Here is a 22,471-nt window from a genome sequence, read left to right as displayed (position 1 = left end):
CTGCAGCCCTAGTGTCTTGTATAAGGATAACAACAAAATGTGTTGAATGGTGAATGAGGCAGAGCTTTGTTTTTTCTTTTCTAATCTGGTTAAGAGCTCCGGTGGCAACAAAATGAAAACACATAAAGGAAACAAATTTAATGCTGACAGAAAAGGTTCTGGATGGAGGAATGCTTCATTTGACAGTTTTATCCAACAGGAAGAACTGATGGGCTTAATTAAATCATCAAAATCTTCAGAGATACAGGAGTGGTCAGGGCTGCGCTGGCTGGACTATTCATTCACTCCATTCAAGAGGAGCGCTCTTCTGAGAAGAGCAGTTCAGTCACGGGCACAGCCGTACAGCTTCCTTTGGAGGCAGACAACTGTCTTTGCTTTTTCTTTGACTGTCTGGACCTAGGACATGGTTTAAAGATCTTTCTCTACTCCAACCTCATTTTTTCCTTAACTCTTTCTATCCTACCTTAGGATAAACTTAAATCAATGTTCAGCCTTATCCAGGTACAATATTATTTTAACCTTATCCCAATTGTGGGGAAAACTTTTTGTTCCCCCCAAAATATGATTTCAGGCAACAGTCACCAGATCTGTGTTTATTTATGGGTAAGAAAGATGTGGGAGAGGCACCCTCCCCTGCTCTCTAGTCACATTTGCCTACTCTCCTTACGCTGGCCCTACTTAGGCTGCCTTAAAAACACACAAACAAGGGATAGGACCTAGTTCTTGTAAATAGTATTGTCACATTGAAGGAGGCTCCTCAAGTAAGATTTGGCAGCTGTATTCACAGATGTTATTACAGAAAAACCAAAAATTGAGAGAGATATGGTATCCTGTGGCTCCAGATTTGTCTAAGAACTTAGGTTACCCCTGAAATGCTGCCAGGACCCAGATCTCTTTGGGTCAAGAAACAGCCCAATCAGTGAGTTTAATCATCAGGCAAATGGCCAAAGTTAGAATTTCCTCAAGGCTCACTTGCATAACTTCACTTTGACCTTCACAAATTTCACTGGGCTGACTCAGATTAGGGTGACATGGACGATCTTTGGCTTCAGGGATCCTTTCCTTTATTATCCTTAAATGAATTATTAATTGTTCGGGTAGGCAGGTAGGTTTCACCTTCCCTATAAATGAAGAGGCAACCCATGAGGTTGTTAAACAAATTCTATTCAGTAGCTGGAAAAGTGAATTTCCTGTAGAATGACAGGAATTACATAGAAGCAAGCAATTTTATTTTCCTCAAATGTAGCAATAATTTTAATCTGTACATACATAAAACAAACAGTGCAATTATAAAACCTTGAAGGTGACATGCATGCTTTAAGGTGCAACTGGGATAGGGGAGGATGTTAACATCTCCAATTTTCCTTACCACTTTTTTCTAGTTCCTTATGCAAAAGCACTGAGCCAGGAAACTTCATCTGGAATGCTGAAGTTAAAGGTGAGCTTCCTGAAGTTTGCACATCCAAGTATCACAAACAAAATGGAAACGACTTCCCAGAGCAGTATGGCAGGGACTAGAGTAATATGGCTGGGCAGTCAAGCTGGGAATGAATGAAATCAGGGATGCACTTTCTGAAAAAACTAAAAGAAACAGTGTTTGTAACTGAGTGTCCTATTTCTGCTTCATAGTTGCTACCCACTTGAGCCCTTCTATCAATCTTTTTATTCGGTATAGTTTGGAAGAGACGGTGTTCAATGGAATTACTTGTAATTAGGGTTAGTGAGACGCAGAAAGGAGGACCAGGGGAAATGGCTTCTTCCTTGAAATCTGAGTCCATACTCCTCTTCCACTGATCGTTCTGGTGGCCTCTTCTCTGCCATGGAAGCAGAGGTAGCTGGTGCAGAATGCCAGATGTCATCATCGTTCATGGGCCCAGGAGTGTAGGAAAAGGTGATGGGGGGGCTACCTTTGCTTCTTCCACAATACCTTTCTCAAGCTTTCCTGGCCTTCCAGAGGAACTTCTGGAACTAGAGAGAGTCAGTTCACTGGGTCCTTGACTCAGAGGCCAGGATGAGGCAGGACGTGGCAGAGTGACAAGACACAAAGGGAAAATATGGTATCAATTAGCTTCAGAGCAGGATAGAGTAATTTGTATTCGCAATGATGAAAATTCAAATTCCCAAAGTCAATCTAAAAACAAATGAAAGTTTTCTCTGAGTACTAATTTTTCTCTGTACAAGTAGCCTGTACACTTCTGGTGTTAATTCCTCGTACTGCTCCCAGGTTAGATGATCCCAGGGACACTCTAGCAGTGTGGTCTAGCTCGTCCGGGACAGCTCTTTCTGGCAGTGGCATTTTGATTTGAACCCCAAAGTAAATCCATACATGGTATCACAGTTATTAAAATAATGAAATATTATTAGCCAAAGGTAACCACAATTCAAAGTTATATTTCACACGCAAATTTAGAAAAATCAAAAATGATAATAAAAGCATAAAAGTAAACAGAAGGAAATCAATTTCTACATGAAATCAAATATATTTACAGTGTGATTTAAAGGGAAAAAATAAGCTACTTGGGTCATAAGTTTCATTTTATTTTAAATAACTTTAGCTACCTCAGCTGTTAATACAATAAAAGCAGAAAGAACAGGCTGCCTTTTTTTTTTCCAGATTTAATCAGAAAATTGTATCTACAATAACTGACAGAACTCGCTTCTTGTCTTTCACCCATCTCATCAAAAAATTATTGCATTTTCCCCCAAACTGTACTTTTTGGATTCCACTGTGAATATACACATTTCTTCCTCTTTCCTGGAGGCATCTTGGTTTAAATCTATCTTTAAAAAACGGAGAAGGGGTACGTATATGGAGGCAAAATATTCTCTTGAAGCCAACAGATACAGAGTTGCGAGAGGAAGCTGATTGTACACACAAGCTGCGTGGGGCAGGAGAGGGGAGGGCTGTTGACTGGGGACACGTGACAGCCTTTGGTGGACGGGCGCAGGCAAAGCCCCACCGGGCCCTTCTTCTTGGCAGGGTCGCGACGGAGCTGGGGGAGATGGAGCTTCATCTCCCCTTTGGAACTTGTCGTTTGGTTCTCCTCCAAAAGCCTTTATCCAGATAAGAAGCCGATGACTTGATTATAAAAATAAGAATAATTAAATTTGGCTCAAGAAATAGATTGTCCAACCGTTCTGCTTTGCTATTTTTTCAATATCCAAGGCTGTTACAAAGAAAGAAACAAAAACATCTCTCAAGCTCCACAACAAAATTCCTTATTTTTTTTTGCTCCAAATGCTACGACCTGAAGAATGGCTGCAGATTGAGATATCAAAAATCTCAGAAAAATATATATTTGTATATCTCTGTATGTCTATTATTTAAATTTCACATTCCTTGAAAAGTGGTTATTCAGTCAGTAGCTGCTGAAGGAGGCTCTTCTGCTGGGCCTGGGGGGTCTGTGGTCCTGCCGTGGGCTTTTGAGCTCCCAGTGGACCAGGCTGGTTCAGGTAAGGGTCCCCGCCTACCAGATTCACTGTACACTGGACGTCAGCAAACACCTGAACCTGTTGCACCTGCTGGAACACAAATAAAAGATGTGTTTAGACAGAAGGGTCTGCCCCCCCGGCTTATGAGTGGGTACTACTTGAAGTGGAAACTCACTAGAGCATTCCTCTAGTCTGTAGTCACCACAGAGAAGAACTCTTCTGTCTTCTTGTCCTACAAAAAGAAAATTGCTGCACTCATTTTGCTCAGGGTTCTGGAAAGTTCACACTTTAAAAATCACACCAAAATTGGAATGGTCAAGCCTGCTACTGGTGCCATCAATACTGAAAGTGGGCATCACTGCTAACACTGCCAAGAGCGGGAGAAGCCCAGTTTCAGAGTCTGGGTATCCAGTAGTGCGTTAAAAAAATATATATGTCATGTGGAAAGCTGGTTTAAAAGCATTCTATGGATGACTTTAGTAGGATAAAAAATCTTTATGCTGTCACTGAAAAATTAAGGGCTTAACCCAGTATTAGCACAACAGAACCACCACAACTCAATAGGACACTGGCATTACTATGACTCATGCCCAGAAGATTTACTTATTTGCTAAATACATCACTACATTGTACCTTTACATATTGGCTTTAGAATTACAGCAAAATATCAGTAGCACAATTTATATTTGACATTTTTTTCCTGATAGGAAAAAATTAAACACATTTAAACACACGAGCTAAAATAACAGTAAATTTACTAGGTGAGAACAGTGTGAATTTTCCCTTTAACTACTTTCAGTAATAACACTCATATTCCTTAAAAATGTCTAGAGGTGCACAGTTCTAGCATTTTCTATTGGAAAAACAAAGCCGGAGGTTAGTCTTTTACCAACCAGCCTTATTAAAAAGTCATTTGTAGGACTGATTAAGGCCAGTACCACACACGTCAATGTTCTAGACCAGGAACGGAAATGCCTTCCTTTAGGTTCCTAAGTGTCAAACTTTTCGCAGACTTGTGCCTCGTGCTCATCAGACCAATGAGGTACTTGAGATTAGGGATGCATGTTTTGGTTATTCCTCACTAATTCATGCCAATGTCACTCGGCTTTTCTGAAAAATTTTCTATCCTAGCCAAATAGAAGTTGCTTTCCACCAACTTTCATGGGCCAAATGCCAATTGTCTCGACTTTCAAATTTTCACATCAGCCTACTTGCACTCCTCTTAATCTACATATATCTCTACTATGTAAGATAAAGCAGATATCTCCTGAACTGAGCTTTTTTGTTTGTTTTAGAGATTAATGAATTAAATCACTAGTTAGATTAGCTTTATTTCTCTCTTCATCCTCTTCTTTTTCAGATTTTGCTCCTTGCCCCCATATGCTCCCAATTTGTTTTCCTCTTCTTTTGGGCTCTCTCCAGGGTATCTAAAAAAAACACCAACTCTTCTGTGTGAGTCTATTATTCTGTTGGCCCCATGCCTCCCAAGCCTGTGTTCTCATTCCTACTCTCTCCTTCTAGAGTTACATGCCTGGCCTTCCTCTCCCGCCTTGTCAGCACCCCCTTACGTAGCTTCTCCTCTTTCTCTCTTCCCTGTGTGCCTTTCCTGTGTTCCATCTTGCTTCCTCCCCCTTCCAACTCTTCAAATAATAAGCTAAATCTCAATACGCCCCCACTCCTCCTCCTCAGTTCTTTTCCTTCTCCTTTTCTCTATATTTCTATCTAGCTCACTCCCCAGCTTTAGTTTGGCAAATGCAAAAGCAATGGAGCAAACAGAGATTTCATGATAGGCTACAAGATAAAGAAGATTCTGCCACTGAAACTTATCATGAGTACAAACTACAGTGCTTTTATGTTAATTTCTTATGTTTACATATTTCAATATATAAAAATTTGGGTTAGAGCATAAAGCGTTTTTGCCTTCAAATACTTAAAAACATTCTTGATAGGGTGCATGGATGGTCCAGTGGTAGAATGCTCACCTGCCATGTGGGAGACCTGGGTCTGATTCCCATCCCATGCACCACCCCACCCCCAAAATAAAACATTACTGATAAAGACATGATAAAACAAATGGGAGAGAAAATTCCGCTTCTTTTAAAAAAATGGCATATATGTTTTAGGTTTCTATCTTGAAATAAACATTGAAAAGACCAAATAAAACTCTAAACACATTTCAGACCTTTGGAATGGTTCCAAAAGGGGGATACATTGTGCCTTAGAGGAGATCTCGAGGGACTTTCTATATTACCACACCTCCACAGACAGGCAAAGGACAATATGAAAGAAGTCTGAGGCTTTCTAGGTGAAGAGAATGATATGAGACTTGAGTCCCAACCTTTTAAGATTTTCCAATATAGTTTTTGCTTCAGTTAAAAAACTATCCCAGGACTCAGGAATTTTAAAACTTGGTTGTTTTACATTAAGTTGTCAAGCTGCCCAGTTTACGTCTCCGTAGGTGTGATAATGTAGAATAGTTTTCTCTGGAAAAGAAAACTGTCTTCACTTCCCCTCTCAAAATCTCTCTTACCCCCTAGTCAGGACTCACCCTATTTCTCAGTACGCAGACTGCTGATAGAGCCTAAGGGATCTTTTTCTTGCAAGGCTGGCTAACCAGCGTCTTCTACTCCAAGATGAAGCCTAAACTACAACTTTATCAATGTTTTCCTTAGTGATGACCCTTTATTGGTAGGACTGAATCCAAATTCCTTAGTTTAGCATTCAAGGCCTCTGGAAATCTGCCCCAATCTACCTAACCAATTTTAATTTCTATGAATTCTCATGACAAACCCTTTATTTCAATTCCTAGGACTGTGCTGGGACATGAGTATTTCCATGCCTCTATGCTCTCTACTTTCAGTTCCTCTACTCCTCAACACCATCCTGCAGTGACCTCTACGCCTGCAATACGTCGCTCCTTCAACTTCCTGTCAATGACTGCTCTTCAAGACCCAGTTCAGTCTCATCTCCCATGATGCTCTTCTGGCCGACTTGGCTATTTCTCTACCTTTGAATGCTTATGGCCTTTGTTACTTGTAACATCAATTTGAGTTTGCCTTCTTTGGTTGTGTTACAATTTGTGTGCACTTGTTGATATGTTTTCTTTTCAACAGGCTATATGTGGCATGGCAGAAACAGCACTGACTTTAGTGTTAGAAAGACCTGGGTTTGAACTTCAGCTCTGCAGTTTCCTAGCTTTGAGAATTATGCATATAGTTAAACCTCCTCAGGTTCAGTGTCTTCATCTGTGAAAAAAAGGAATGCTACCTTCCTCATAGGGTTAGAGTGGGGCTTAAATGAGATAAAGCATGTAGTGTCTAGCCAGCACATGGCAAACCATAAGCATTTCACAACTAATACATCCTTCTCTCACTTCTCTCCACAGTGCACCTAAGGGCAAGGAACATATCTTATGCTTCTCTGTACCTCTCACCTTCAGCATAATGCACTGTAGTCAAAAAGAAAAATTTACTAAAACCCCCTAAATTCAGGTTAATGTAGGAAAGTGGCCATGCTTAGTTCTGAAACAAATCTTTTAAAAGGAGGCAGAGAACATAGCAAGTGTTTTTTTTTGGTCTGAATTTTACAGAAATTTATTGAGATACTGTGATTAAGCATGAATTTTAGCACTGGGTTTATTTACAAAATAAGAATCAGTGCCCCCATTCATCATCTCTTTTATTGGGTGTAACATTGGCTTAAATCTTCTAAAAGCTTATCTCATTCAACCCTCTTGTCAATCCTATAAGCAGGTGTTGTTAGCTCTGATGGCTACAGAGCAGCTCAGGAAAGCTGGTAACATGGCCACGATGACACAGCTAAGAAGGAGTGGGCCAGGACTCATACCCAGGTCTGATTCCCAAGGTCAGGCTCTTAACCATGAGGCTACAGAAAGTCTTCAGTGTATCTACTGTGCATTTGATAGCTCTGGGCTTTTTTTTAAGAGTGCATTTGACAGCTCTGAGTTTTCTTACTGACCTGGGTTCCATCTGTTTCTGTTTTGAGAAGGTCATTGGATGAGAGCTGGTTGCAGTAGAGGCCTGTATGTCTCAATGCTGGATCATTTATCTATTAAAGAGAAACCCAAGACCAAATTATGAGCTACCTGTTTAAACTGAAGACCAAATTCTTCAATGAAAAACACTTTAATTGAGAGGGAAGTTTAGCAGGACAGCAGAAATAAAAAGCTTAGCACCCTACTGACTCGTTAGAAGTCAGGATAGTAGTTATCCTTGTGGGGTAGATAGTGACTCTAGGGGAGCATGAGGAGAAAGTCTGGGGTGCTGGTAAGGTTCTGTTTCCTGATCTGGGTGATAAATTTGTGAGTATTTGAATTGTACATATATATATTTATATACAATACTTAACTAATAGAAAATTAACTAACAAAAAAATTAATTAGTGATGGACTTCCACTTCTGGTCAAGATTCAGTAAAAGGGATCAGATCTATCCTACCTGCATCAACTACAAAACTGGACAAAATATGTGAAACAAATGCACTCAAGACACTGGACAAAAGAACAACAAAAGTGAATGATCCCTAAGAGATGGGAAACAAATGAGGTGAGGCCTACTGTTGTCCCAGCCTATTGCCTGGAGAGAATTTCCAGGCTCCGGTGAAGGTATATGGAACCTGGGCAGAGTGTGCCAGGCTCTTTGATCTGAGGAGATGCAGCTGAAGTCTGGGGAGACCAAGGTAACTGGAATTTATAGGGCTGAGTATCAGAGAAATGATTAAATGCACAGAGTGAAAGCTTTGGAGATCTGTAAACAGCCCCCTCGAGTCTTCAGCTCAGTACTGATCAGCTTTTGCATGCTAGGGAACTACCTGAAGGAGAGGAAAGAATCCCTGAAAAGAATACACAGAATAATTTTGGAAGCTCACTCAGGGATGGGAACAAATTCTGACCCCATCAGGCAGAGTGGAAAACCTCATAATTCATGTAGCATCAGGTAGTATACTAGAAAGGTTTTGCCTTGGCAATGAGGCAAAATTAGCTCTAGTCTAATTGCTGCTGTTGTCTGGCTAAAGCTTAAAAGCAAGATCTGAAAGGCTCAAACTACTTTCAAGTAACTTAACCATTTCCTAGAACTAAGCGCAAGAATATTTACAGAAATTTAAACAAGTTAAAAGTCACATGTCTAGTATCCAATATTTATCAGGCACACAAAAGAAGTACACAAATATGACCCACAATAAAAATAAAAGGCAATCAATCAAAAGCTACCCAAAGATGATATAGATGATCAAACTGACAAGCAAGGATATTAAAAGTTATTAGTCCATATATTCAAGAAGACAGAGGAAAGACTGAACATGTTAGAGACATGAAGTTATAAAAAAGGCCCCAAATGAACTTCTAGAGATGAAAACTGCAAAGTCTGAGATGAAAAATAAAGTGGAAAAATTAACAGTTGATTAGATATTGCAAAAGAAAAGACTAGTGCAATAGAAACTGTCTAAAATGAGACAGAGAGACAAAAAATGATTGAAAAATCCAACAGCACCCAAAACCAAGAGTTATCAGTGAGCTGTGGAACAACTCCAAGTGGCATGATATTGTAGTCCCTGAAGGAGAGGAGGGGGCTGATGACAGAAAAAAATATTTGAAGAAATAAAGGTCAACTTTTTTCCAAATTTGATAAAGATTATAGACCCATGAACCTAGAAGCTCAACAAACCCCAAGCACAATAAATATGAAGAAAACCACACCAAGGTATATCATAACTTTTTCCTAACAAAGAGAAAAATCTTAAAATCAGCTAGAAGGGGGTCTTTGTACAGTAGACTAAGATAAAATGGCAGCAGATATCTCATAAAAAATACCACAGTTGAGAAAGTTTTAAAGTACTAAAAGCTAAAAGTGTCAAGCTAGAATTCAGAGAAAGAACTTTCAAAGATGAAGGTGATACAGAGACTTTTTAGATATATAAAAGCTAAAAGAATTACCACCAGCAGACCTGCATTACAACAGATATTAAAGGAAGACCTTTGGGCAGAAGGAAAATGATAGATGGAAATTTGGATTTATTCAAAGGAATAAACAACACCAGAAATGGGTAAATATAAAAAACTGTTTTTTATTATTTAAAATTAGAAACATATATAATTGTTTAAAATGGAAATAACAACATACTGTAGGTATTATAACACATGCAGACATAACACATGTGACAACAAAATCACAAAGGCCAGGAGGGAGAAATGGAAAGGATTACATATTCTGGAAAAGCCATGCTTTAATCCTGATCCAACCTTATGGGAGCAACCCTTTCTTTTAACCCCTATTCAACAATGTAGGCTGGAATCTTTTGATTAGATTATCTCCAAAGAGATGTGACACACCCAATTGTGGGTACTAACTATTTGATTAGATGGAGATGTGACTCTGACCCATTCCAGGTGGGTCTTGATTGCTTTACTGAATCCTTTAACAGAGGAAGCATTTTGGAGCAAGTATTAGAATGATGAGAGAGCCATGACAGATTGAGGAGAACCACAAGAGCCCACACAGTCAAAGATCTTTGGCAATTAAGAAGGAAAATGCCCCCGGGGGAGCTTCATGAAACGAGAAGCCTGGAGAGAAAGCTAGCAGACATCGCCATGTCCACCATATGACTTTGTAGTTGAGAGAGAAACCCGGAACATCATTCAGTCTTCTTGAACCAAAGTATCTTTCTCTGGATGCCTTAGATTGGATTTCTATATCCTCGTTTTAATTGGGACATTTTCACAGCCTTAGAAATGTAAACTTGCAACTTAGTAAATTCCCCCTTTCAAAAGCTGTTCCATTTCTTGTATATTGCATTTCAACAGCTAACAAACTAGAATTCTGATTGTTGTTAGTATAACAACACTGAGGTTGTTATACTATACTTGAGGTGATACACTATCAGTTGAAGATAGACTGTGATCAATTAAACTAGTATACCATAAATTCTAAAGCAACCACTAAAATAACAAAACAGGATTACATATAACTAATAAGCCAACAAAGGGGAAAAATGTTATAGTAAAAATAGTGAGTTAATTGAAAAAAGGCAAAAGATGGGAAAAATAGAGAAAAAGAAATATAGAAGATTTAAATTCAGCCATTTCAATAACCACATTAAATATAAATAGACTAGGCGATATGAGGGTATTTTAGTGGTAGAATTCTCGCCTGCCATACAGGAGACCTGGATTCGATTCCCAGACCATGCAACTTGTCCCCCAAAATGAAAAAAAACAAAACAAAACAGAAAAAAAGAAAAAGAAAGAAAAAAGAAAAAAACGTAAATGGACTAAAAACACTCTAAAAGGCAGAGGCTATCAGATTGAATAAAAAAGGCAAGGTCCGAGAGACCGGACATGCAGCGTGCTCCAGTCTGGACCAGCTGGACCAGCTGCGAGTCTCCACAGTGGTGAGTTCCCCGAGCCACGCGCACTTCCCCAAGCCGTGGTGGCCGGCGCCCCTCCCTCACGGACGGCTTCTAGGACAGGCTGCAAGGCTCCGGAACAGCGAGTTCCCCAAGCCGCAGTGGCCAGCGGCTGGCGCTCCTCCCCGACAGGTGGCTTTCTGGACCGGCTGCGAGTCTCTGGACCGGCTGTGAGTTTTGGAACAGCAAGTTCCCCAAGCCGTGGTGGCCGGCGGCTGGCGCCCCTTCTCCACAGGCGGCTTCCCGGATCGGCTGTGAGTCTCTGGACCGGCTGTGAGTCTTTGGACTGGCTGCGAGTCTTGGAGCAGCGAGTTCCCCAAGCTGTGGTGGCCGGCGGCCGGCGCCCCTCCCCCACAGGCGGCTTCCCGGAGGGAAAGGAGGGAGTCTCCAACAGTAGAAGGGACTGAGTCCGACCGAACACCAATAGTGGCATTAATGAACAAATTCTGACTACTGAAAATAGGCCCCCAGCTCAAGCGAAACTGATCGGGGCGGAAGTTGCCTATTGGGCTGGCTGGAAGGGAGGAAAGGGGACAAAACGGAGCCTTCTGTGGCTGTTTCTACAGAGGTTTGGTTGCCTCTGGACTCAGTGCTGGGATTACAGAGGCTGCAACTACCCCAAACACAGAAACAGGCTGCTTTCAGGGCTGTCTCCCATCTGAACCTTCCCCACGGGAGGGGTAAAACGCAATTCAGGTGGAATCCCTCTCTCAAGGAATTCAGATCCCAGGGCTTCGCAATTTGAAGACATTAAAACCAGCCTACAACCCTTCCTCTGTCTCCACCACGCCCTTAGCAGGGAGAGCCTTCCAAACTTAAAGGAGCCACAACATATTTTGCTGTTGGGGCCCACAGGCAGATAAGTGCCACATACTGGGCAGGATAAGAAAAACAGAGCCCAGAGACTTCACAAGAAGTCTTTCAACCTGCTGGGTCTCACACTCAGGGAAAACTGACACAGGTGACTCCTTCCCCCCGAAAGGAGGCCAGTTTAGTCCTGGAAAACCTGGCTGGAGTCTGTAATACCTATGTAGACACTCCTAAGGGTAGGGAGGGAAAAGGCACCTTACAAGCAGGACAAGAAACAAGAAAATAAGAACTGAAAACTTACCCCCTGTTAAAGAAAACTTAAGCTAGAGGCCCAGAAAAAGCTGAGCTGAAGGTCAATGAACAGATAGACAACAAACTCATCTAGCAAGAAAACCCTAGGTAAGATAAGTGAAAGCAATCTCCAGAATAAACTAATTAAGGTAATTAAATGTCCAGATGCCAGCAAAAAATAACAAATCACACCAGGAAAACTGAAGATATGGCCCAGTCAAAGCAAGAAACCAATAGTTCAAATGAGATACAGGAGTAGAGACAACTAATTCTGAATATACGAACAGAAATGGATAACCTCTTCAAAAACCAAATCAATAAATTGAGGGAGGACATGAAGAAGGCAAGGGATGAACAAAAAGAAGAAATGGAAAGTCTGAAAAAACAAATCACAGAACTTACGGGAATGAAAGATACAGTAGAAGAGATAAAAAAAAAACAGTGGAAACCTACAATGGTAGATTTCAAGAGACAGATGTTAGAAATAGTGAACTGGAGGATGGAATTTCTGAAATCCAAAAAGAAACAGAAACTATAGGGAAAAGAATGGAAAAATTTGAGCAGTGGCTCAGGGAATTGAATGATAATATGAAGCGCACAAATATACGTATTGTGGGTGTCCCAGAAGGAGAAGAGAAGGGAAAAGGAGGAGAAAAACTAATGGAAGAAATTATCACTGAAAATTTCCCAACTCTTATGAAAGACCTAAAATTACAGATCCAAGAAGTGCAGCACACCCCAAAGAGAATAAATCTAAATAGGCGTTTCCAAGACACTTACTAGTTAGAATATCAGAGGTCAAAGAGAAAGAGAGGATCTTGAAAGCAGCAAGAGAAAAGCAAACCATCACATACAAGGGAGACCCAATAAGACTATGTGTAGATTTCTCAGCAGAAACCATGGAGGCAAGAAGACAGTGGGATGATATATTCAAATTACTAAAAGAGAAAAACTGCCAACCAAGAATTCTATATCCAGTAAAACTGTCCTTCAAAAATGAGGGAGAAATTAAAACATTTTCAGACAAAAAGTCACTGAGAGAATTTGTGAACAAGAGACCAGCTCTGCAAGAAATACTAAAGGGAGCACTAGAGACAGATACCAAAAGACAGAAGAGAGAGGTGTGGAGAAGAGTGTAGAGAGAAGGAAAATTAGATATGATATATATAATACAAAAGGCAAAATGGTAGAGGAAAGTATTACCCAAAAGTAATAACACTAAATGTTAATGGACTGAATTCCCCAATCAAAAGACATAGACTGGCAGAATGGATTAAAAAACAGGATCCTTCGATATGCTGTCTACAGGAAACACATCTTAGACCCAAAGATAAACATAGGTTGAAAGTGAAAGGTTGGGAAAAGATATTTCATGCAAATAACAACCACAAAAGAGCAGGAGTAGCTATACTAATATCCAACAAAGTAGACTTCAAATGTAAAACAGTTAAAAGAGACAAAGAAGGATACTGTCTGATAATAAAAGGAACAATTAAACAAGAAGACATAACAATCATAAATATTTATGCACCGAACCAGAATGCCCCCAAAATACATGAGGAATACACTGCAAATACTGAAAAGGGAAATAGACACATCTACCATAATAGTTGGAGACTTCAATTTGCCACTCTCATCAATGGACAGAACATCTAGACAGAGGATCAATAAATAAACAGAGAATTTGAATATTACAATAAATGAGCTACACTTAACAAACATTTATAGGACATTACACCCCACAATAGCAGGATACACCTTTTTCTCAAGTGCTCATGGATCATTCTCAAAGATAGACCATAACTGGGTCACAGAGCAAGTCTCAACAAATTTAAAAAGATTGAAACCATACACAACACTTTCTCAGATCATAAAGGAATGAAGTTGAAAATCAATAATAGGCAGAGTGCCAGAAAATTCACAAATACGTGGAGGCTCAACAACACACTCTTAAACAACGAGTGGGTCAAGGAAGAAATTACAAGAGAAATTAGTAAATATCTCGAGGCGAATGAAAATGAAAACACAACATATCAAAACTTATGGGACGCAGCAAAGGCAGTGGTAAGAGGGAAATTTATTGCCCTAAATGCCTATATCAAAAAAGAAGAAAGGGTAAAAATTCGGGAATTAACTGTCCACTTGGAAGAACTGGAGAAAGAACAGCAAACTAACCCCAAAGCAAGCAGAAGGAAAGAAATAACAAAGATTAGAGCAGAAATAAATGAAACTGAGAACATGAAAACAATAGAGAAAATCAATAAGACCAGAAGTTGGTTCTATGAGAAAATCAATAAGATTGATGGGCCCTTATCAAGATTGACAAAAAGAAGAAGAGAGAGGGCGCAAATAAATAAGATCAGAAATGGAAGAGGAGACATAACCACTGACCTCACAGAAATAAAGGAGGTAATAACAGGATACTATGAACAACTTTATGCTAATAAATACAACAATTTAGATGAAATGGACGGGTTCCTGGAAAGGCATGAACAACCAACTTTGACTCAAGAAGAAACAGATGACCTCAACAAACCAATCACAAGTAAAGAAATTGAATCAGTCATTCAAAAGCTTCGCAAAAAGAAAAGTCCAGGACCAGACGGCTTCACATGTGAATTCTACCAAACATTCCAGAAAGAATTAGTACCAACCCTGCTCAAACTCTTCAAAAAAATTGAAGTGGAGGGAAAGCTACCTAATTCATTCTATGAAGCCAACTTCACCCTCATACCAAAATCAGGCAAAGATATTACAAAAAAAAGAAAACTACAGACCAATCTCTCTAATGAATATAGATGCAAAAATCCTCAACAAAATTCTAGCAAACCGAATCCAGCAGCACATTAAAAGCATTATACATCATGACCAAGTAGGATTCACCCCAAGTATTCAAGGATGGTTCAACATAAGAAAATCAATTAATGTAATACACCATATCAACAAATCAAAGCAGAAAAATCACATGATCATCTCAGTTGATGCAGAGAAGGCATTTGACAAGATTCAACATCCTTTCCTGTTGAAAACACTTCAAAGGATAGGAATACAAGAGAACTTCCTTAAAATGATAAAGGGAATATATGAAAAACCCACAGCTAATGGGGAAAAATTGAAAACTTTCCCCCTAAGATCAGGAACAAGACAAGGATGTCCACTATCACCACTGTTATTCAACATCGTGTTGGAAGTTCTAGCCAGAGTAATTAGACAGGAAAAAGAAATACAAGGCATCAAAATTGGAAAGGAAGAAGTTTCCTTTTCCATCTCACTGTTTGCAGATGATATGATACTATACATCGAAAACCCTGACAAATCCACAGCAAAACTCCTAGAGCTAATAAATGAGTACAGCAAAGTAGCAGGTTATAAGATCAACACTCAAAAATCTGTAGTGTTTCTATACACTAGCAATGAACAAGCTGAGGGGGAAATCAAGAAACGAATCCCATTTACAATTGCAATTAAAAGAATAAAATACTTAGGAATAAATTTAACTAAAGAAACAAAAGACCTATACAAAGAAAACTATAAGAAACTGTTAAAAGAAATCACAGAAGACCTAAATAGATGGAAGGGCAAACCATGTTCATGGATTGGAAGACTAAATATAGTTAAGATGTCAATTCTCCCTAAATTGATTTACAGATTCAACGCAATACCAATCAAAATCCCAACAACTTACTTTTCAGAAATAGAAAAACCAAGAAGCAAATTTATCTGGAAGGGCAGGGTGCCCTGAATTGCTAAAAGTATCTTGAGGAAAAAAAACGAAGCTGGAGGTCTCACACTGCCTGACTTTAAGGCATATTATGAAGCCACAGTGGTCAAAACAGCATGGTACTGGCATAAAGATAGATATATCGACCAATAGAATAGAATAGAGCGCTCAGATATAGACCCTCTCATCTATGGACATTTGATCTTTGATAAGGTAGTCAAGCCAACTCACCTGGGACAGAACAGTCTCTTCAAAAAATGGTGCCTAGAGAACTGGATATCCATATGCAAAAGAATGAAAGAGGACCCATATCTCATACCCTATACATAAGTTAACTCAAAATGGATCAAAGATCTAAACATTAGGTCTAAGACCATAAAACAGTTAGAGGAAAATGTAGGGAGATATCTTATGAATCTTATAACTGGAGGCAGTTTTATGGACCTTACACCTAAAGCAAGAGCACTGAAGAAAGAAATAAATAAATGGGAGCTCCTCAAAATTAAACACTTTTGTGCATCAAACAACTTCATCAAGAAGGTAAAAAGACAGTCTACGCAATGGGAGACAATATTTGGAAACGACATATCAGATAAAGATCTAGTATCCAGAATTTATAAAGAGATTGTTCAACTCAACAAGAAAAAGACAGCCAATCCAATTACAAAATGGGAAAAAGACTTGAACAGACACTTCTCAGAAGAGGAAATACAAATGGCCAAAAGGCACATGAAGAGATGCTCAATGTCCCTGGCCTTTAGAGAAATGCAAATCAAAACCACAATGAGATATCATCTCACACCCACCAGAATGGCCATTATCAACAAAACAGAAAATGACAAGTGCTGGAGATGATGTGGAGAAAGAGGCACACTTATCCACTATTGGTGGGAATGTCAAAGGGTGCAACCACTGTGGAAGGCAGTTTGGCGGTTCCTCAAAAAGCTGAATATAGAATTGCCATATGACCCAGCAATACCATTGCTAGGTATCTACTCAGAGGACTTAAGGGCAAAGACACAAACGGACATTTGCACACCAATGTTTATAGCAGCGTTATTTACAATTGCAAAGAGATGGAAACAGCCAAAATGTCCATCAACAGACGAGTGACTAAACAAACTGTGGTATATACATACGATGGAATATTATGCAGCTGTAAGACAGAATAAACTTATGAAGCATGTAATAACATGGATGGACCTAGAGAACATTATGCTGAGTGAGACTAGCCAAAAACTAAAGGACAAATACTGTATGGTCTCACTGATATGAACTGACATTAGTGAATAAACTTGAATATGTCATTGGTAACAGAGACCATCAGGAGATAGAAATAGGGTCAGATAATGGGTAATTGGAGCTGAAGGGATACAGTGTGTGCAATAGGACTGGATACAAAAACTCAGAAATGGACAGCACAATACTACCTAATTGTAATGTAATTACGTTAAAACATTGAATGAAGCTGCATGTGAGGTATAGTTTTTTTTCTCTCTATTATCATTTTATTTCTTTGTCTGCTGTCTTTTCATTTCTGTTTTTAAATCGATGCAAATGTACTAAGAAATGATGAATATGCAACTATGTGATGATATTAAGAATTACTGATTGTATATGTAGAATGGAATGATTTCTAAATGTTTTGTTAGTTAATTTTTTTAATTAATAAAAAAAATAAAAAATAAAAAAAAAAGGCAAGGTCCAACTATATAAGAAGCCTACTTTAAATATAGCATATTTTTTTACCTAATTCATTATATTTTTAATTATCTTGTTTAAATTTAATAGCGATAGTGAATAATTCTATTGATGAATAACAACAAGGACAAGAAACAATGCTATTTAGTTTTTAAATTTTGTTTACTAAGTTGTTTGTTTTCTTCTCACCTCCTTAGGCTTACTATATAATTTCTGAGGAATACAGATGATCTTAAAAAAATTCACATCAAAAAAGGAATTCTACAGGAAAAGTAATCAATGTTTACATATTTTTAAATATTGCTATAAATTATGGCTACATGGTAATTACCAAGTCACCACAGTCTACTCTGTGATTGTTGATCTGAAGAGTTAGAACAGTAACTATAGATAGTCTACTGCAATGATCTTTTAAAATATTACTTTGAATTTAATAATCTTCAGAGGTTCCATGAAAAACTCCAAATACTTAGCTGAGAAACAAAGTTTACCGCATAAATTCTGCTCTAAGTATAAATATATAATATCCCTTAACATCTGTTAAGCTTTTCAACTTCTGTTCCTGTCTAGTCATGCTATCATAATCAGTTTTGAATGTTCTTTTCTCTTCTCTTCCTCAAATTTAGGAAAATAAAGACTTCACTGAACAGGTCCTTTTTACTTTAAACTTTTAGTACTCAATTGTACATACCCCCTCATCTGACACAAATATACATGGTTCTATGGGGGTCCACGTCTTCCACAGTTGTTTTGTCCCATTATTAAACAGATTTTTTGGTCATGTTGTCTCTCCCAATTTCTTAACACATATCCCCCACAGTTATTTTTGTACATAGTAAGTATTGAGTAAAGATTTGTTAAATTGAAAGGGAAAAATGAAAGCATGTTAAGAATAAAAACAGTTAATCTACAAGCTAATTGTAACATTCTATAATGAATCTAAAACACCAAAATCTGGAGAGTAAAATTTTATAGTCTGTTGAAATTTCCACTGTTTTTTTAAGGGCCAGTAATTATCAAGAGATGATGGGAAAGATGGAAGATGCATGGCCATCTCTGATGAGTGTTGTGGGTTGAACTGTGCTCCCCCACAAAATCAAGTCCTAATTCCTGGTACTCATGAATGTGACCTTACGTGGAAATGGGGTCTCTGCAGATGCAATTGGTTAAGATGAGGTCATGCTAGATTACAGTAGATGCTAAATCCAGTATAACCAGTGATTTATAATAAGTGGGAAATTCAGACACAGAGACAGACAGACCAGAGGGAAGAAGGCTACATGAAGACAAAAGCAGAGATTGGAGTGATGCTGTCACAAGCCAAAGAAGGATTCTCTGTCAGAGCCTTCAGATAGAGCATGGCTCTATTTGAAGTTGACATCTTGATTTCAGATTCCCTACCCTCCAGAACTGTGAGAAAATAAGTTTCTGTCATTGTAAATTACTCGGTTTGTGTTACTGTCTTACAGCAGCCCTGGAAAACAAATGTAGTGAGTAACTGTCATCACACCTGATTTTCCTTGGAAAAATGGAACATGTTCATGGTACGGTGTGGTGTGGTGTGCTTCACTGGGTGTGCAGCAAGGGTGTGCCATCTGGGCCACTCACCTGCTCAGGGCACATGGTGTTCATTCCTGGCATCTGCAAAGAGCTCATCTGCATCTGGCCCATCATTGGGTTCATGTTCTGAACATTTGTGTTTCCACTTGCCATGGATACGGTGATGCTCATGTTGTTGTACACTCCTGGCTGGGCAGGTGTGGGCTGGTTCTGGACAGCTTGACTGAACACACTGTTAACTCAAAAAAAATCCAGTTTACATCCACTGATCAAGAAGATGGGGATGAGACTGTAGCGTAATGATTATTAGATAGAACTCCAAATAAGACATTTTACATTCTTAAGTTACACATAAAATTCTACCTTATATAACGTAAATTGACAATATAATTCAAATACATTTTAAACCTTGTCCACAGGGTTTAATAACTAGAAAGTGTCCATTTTAAGTTACAATTATCTGGCTCAATATCAGAGATGCTATTGTTCCACATACATAAATCTTCCAGCTAGCTGAAATTTAACCATTAAACCATCAAAATCATTCTAAAATTTATTACACTATTTTATCTTCTTAAACAGAGAATATTTAGGCAAAGTGCTTGGCAGACATAAATATGCATCTTCGACAAACGTTCGTTGAATGAATTAACCAAGGAATGAATGATTCAAAGATTACATTCTTATACTGTGATTGCAGGTTTATCCTTTTAACACCTAAGGGGAAGAACAGTATTTGTTCCATTTACTCTTTTCCTCCATCAGTAAGTGGTATATAGCAGGTACTCAGTAAATACATGATGAATGAATGAATCATGGACATGGATTGTTACTCAGTGTTATCAATTGAGCAGGGTGAGATGGCTTTTTATTCATAGATTTTATTGTATCTAGCACCAATGTGTTCCGAAGTGTGGTCCAGGCACTGTCTGCAATAGACTCTTTAGGGGAACCTGTGGAAAATTAAGACTCCCAGGTCTTATCCCAGCCCCTCAAAATCATATTCTCTGGGAATGGGTATAGAAAGCTGCATTTCTAGCTATTTACGCACACTAAAATTTGAGAGCCTTTATTCAATGTCCTACAGCTTGCTGTACTTCTTAAGGTTTCACTTCTCGCTGCTTTAAATATGCTGTAAACTAAGAAGAAACCAGATGTATATAATCCGACTTTTTATTTGGCAAAATTAACGGTTTTAATGACTTCAAAGGGCTCCTCAGGCCTGAAGGAGCTTCATGTCTCTTCCAGGAAGCAAAATGCCAAGGGCAATCGTTTTTTTCAGAGGGCTTGTTTTTCTGACTTCCCTTTTCAAAGCCAAGTTCTGGACTGTTGTTATACTAAAGATCTCAAATGTGAAACCAGTTAGTCAACAGAAAAATATGGCCAAGTAAATTCAACTTTGAACTTTATATTTAACCCTCCAAATTCTCAGTGATATAGATATACACATCTAAAGGAATGATATAAATGATATCTTTCCTAAGTTCTACACAATATCAAATATTTTATGATTACCTATCAACTGTTAAACAATGAACTACTTGTAAAATTCTACCTGTTTTAATGTTCAATCTGGAGAATTTGATTTTTAAAATCATTTATCCCATCAATGGCTTTAGCTACTCCTTGCCAACTCTCAGATGGCAAGCAGGATATACTGACATTTATATCTTCTGGAAGATTAAGGGAATCACACTGAAATTAACAGGCTTAATACAACTATTCATCATGTCTTTGGAATAGGAAAAAATTTTCCCCAAATATATTTTCTCCAAGTAATTATAAAACACAAATGCCCAAAGAAAATTATATGCTTAGGAAAGAAATGATCAATAATGCATCTGTGCACCATGGATGTCTATACAGTGTGTATGTTTGTGAGACAGTGTCCCCATAACTAAAGGTGAAAAAAAAAACTATTAGTCACTGCCCATTTCCTAATGAGAACCTTTCTGCCTCAGACAGTGCTCATTTGTCAACTGATACATAAATCACCCTGGCAGAGGAACAGGGCTTGTGTAAGGTGAAGTCTAGAAGCTTCAAGGACTGCAGTGATGTCATACTTACTAAAAAAAAAATTTAGATTTATTTCCCTTTCAAAATTATTTTTTGGGACTGTAAATTAGCCTACATTCTTTCAAACTGCTCCTGCTACAAGTTGTATGTTCGCTTCTCCCATCAAGGGCAGAAGACCAAGCCCTTCTGCAGCCCCAAGCACTGCTCCAGACCCTGGAACGGACTGCTGGGTTCGCTGGCACCTCAAGCCCCAGTGCTTGAGGCCCCTCTGCTTCCCTGCACTGCCTAGCGCCAGGTTTCTGACAGCCCTTAAATCATGGGGGAAAAGAGGAAAGATGCAGACTCCAGTCCAAAGTGGGTTTCCATAGATATTTCATGTACTAACAAGAGGGGAGGATTCCCTGGTCAAAAGTCTTTTACAAAGGATTAAATAGCAGAACTCCTCAACTTTAAAATGCTAATAATAAGCACAACACTGTGAATGTAACTAATACCATGGAACCAAAAGTTTGAAAGTGATTAAAATGGGAACTCTGGTGTTGAATATATGTTACCACCATAAAAAAATACTAATAAGCATTGGGACTCTCCCTATACTATGTAACGAGTGTTACATAGAAATACTATTTCATAAAAGCAGGTTTGGTTTTAAATCTTTATTTCTCTTGCTACCATAATGATAATGAAAACGAATCACATTACACTGTCTCTGAACTCTATTACATCATTCTATTTAACGATTCTCTAATTGTTTCATGTTTTAATTCTCTCCTACCCACAAGCAAAAACCCTGTCATCTGCCACCATCACCAACTAGACTCCTGGTATCTTGACAGCAGGGGCTGTTTTCTGTGTTCATTGTGGTATTGTGCACTATGTAAAAGAGATTGTGAGCGGTCACAAAATATAAGCTGCCTGTGTCAGCTAGTAAGTGTCAACACAGGAACCCAAAAAGCCAATACAACTGTTTGAAGAGGTGGTGATAATTACTTTTCCCGAATGGTCTGGGAAAGTCAAAGTTCACAGAAACTACTCAATCCAACAAAACCCCAAGTCCACATTTGAATCTAAATCCAAGTATAGTGATTTAGGAATACAGAGTGTTTGCATTCAGTCATTCAACAGGCATATATTAAGTGCCTACCTATTCTAGAGGATGAGATACAGAAGTAAACAAAAACACAGCTTGTGCTCTTCTGACATTTATATTTTAGTTGGCGGATGTGCTGGATTGAATCTGTTGTGTACCCCAGAAAAGCCAAGTTATTTAATCCTTATTCTATAATGCTGGATGGGATCTTTTTGATTGTTTCCATGAAGATGTTACCCACCCAACTGTGGGTGATAACTTTTGATTAAATGGTTTACATGGAGATGAGTCTCCACCCATTCAAGCTGGGGTTACTTACTGGAGCCTTTTAAGAGGAACTGTTTTGGAAAAAGCTCAGAGCTGAGAGAGCCAAGAGAAGCCACATAGACAGAGATCTCTGGAGGTGCAGAAGGAGAACACCCCTGGGG

The 22,471-nt window shown here is 38.7% G+C and overlaps 1 protein-coding gene across 16 annotated transcripts in view; it reads right to left on the bottom strand.

Annotated features, from left to right (window-relative positions):
• Positions 1-1,207: 1,207 nt before the first annotated feature.
• Positions 1,208-22,471, bottom strand: part of NCOA1 (nuclear receptor coactivator 1) — a 478,179-nt gene continuing 456,915 nt past the window's right edge. For 11 of the 16 annotated variants that reach the window (XM_077152270.1, XM_077152268.1, XM_077152269.1 and 8 more), the window contains 5 exons: positions 18,986-19,169; positions 7,411-7,500; positions 4,748-4,859; positions 3,608-3,664; positions 3,386-3,522 (listed from right to left, as the gene is read on the bottom strand). In XM_077152270.1, the coding sequence (XP_077008385.1) occupies positions 3,494-3,522; positions 3,608-3,664; positions 4,748-4,859; positions 7,411-7,500; positions 18,986-19,169 (472 nt within the window). In that variant the 3' untranslated portion in view covers positions 3,386-3,493. Of the gene's footprint in view, positions 3,523-3,607; positions 3,665-4,747; positions 4,860-7,410; positions 7,501-18,985; positions 19,170-22,471 lie in introns of all 16 variants that reach the window. The other 5 variants (XM_077152272.1, XM_077152275.1, XM_077152276.1 and 2 more) reach the window with 5 other exon arrangements.

This window comes from Tamandua tetradactyla, chromosome 3 (genome assembly GCF_023851605.1).
Source record: "Tamandua tetradactyla isolate mTamTet1 chromosome 3, mTamTet1.pri, whole genome shotgun sequence".
Taxonomy (NCBI): domain Eukaryota; kingdom Metazoa; phylum Chordata; class Mammalia; order Pilosa; family Myrmecophagidae; genus Tamandua; species Tamandua tetradactyla.
The sequence above is the reverse complement of the archived record's forward strand: the minus strand, read 5'-3'. Positions and strand labels throughout refer to the sequence as shown.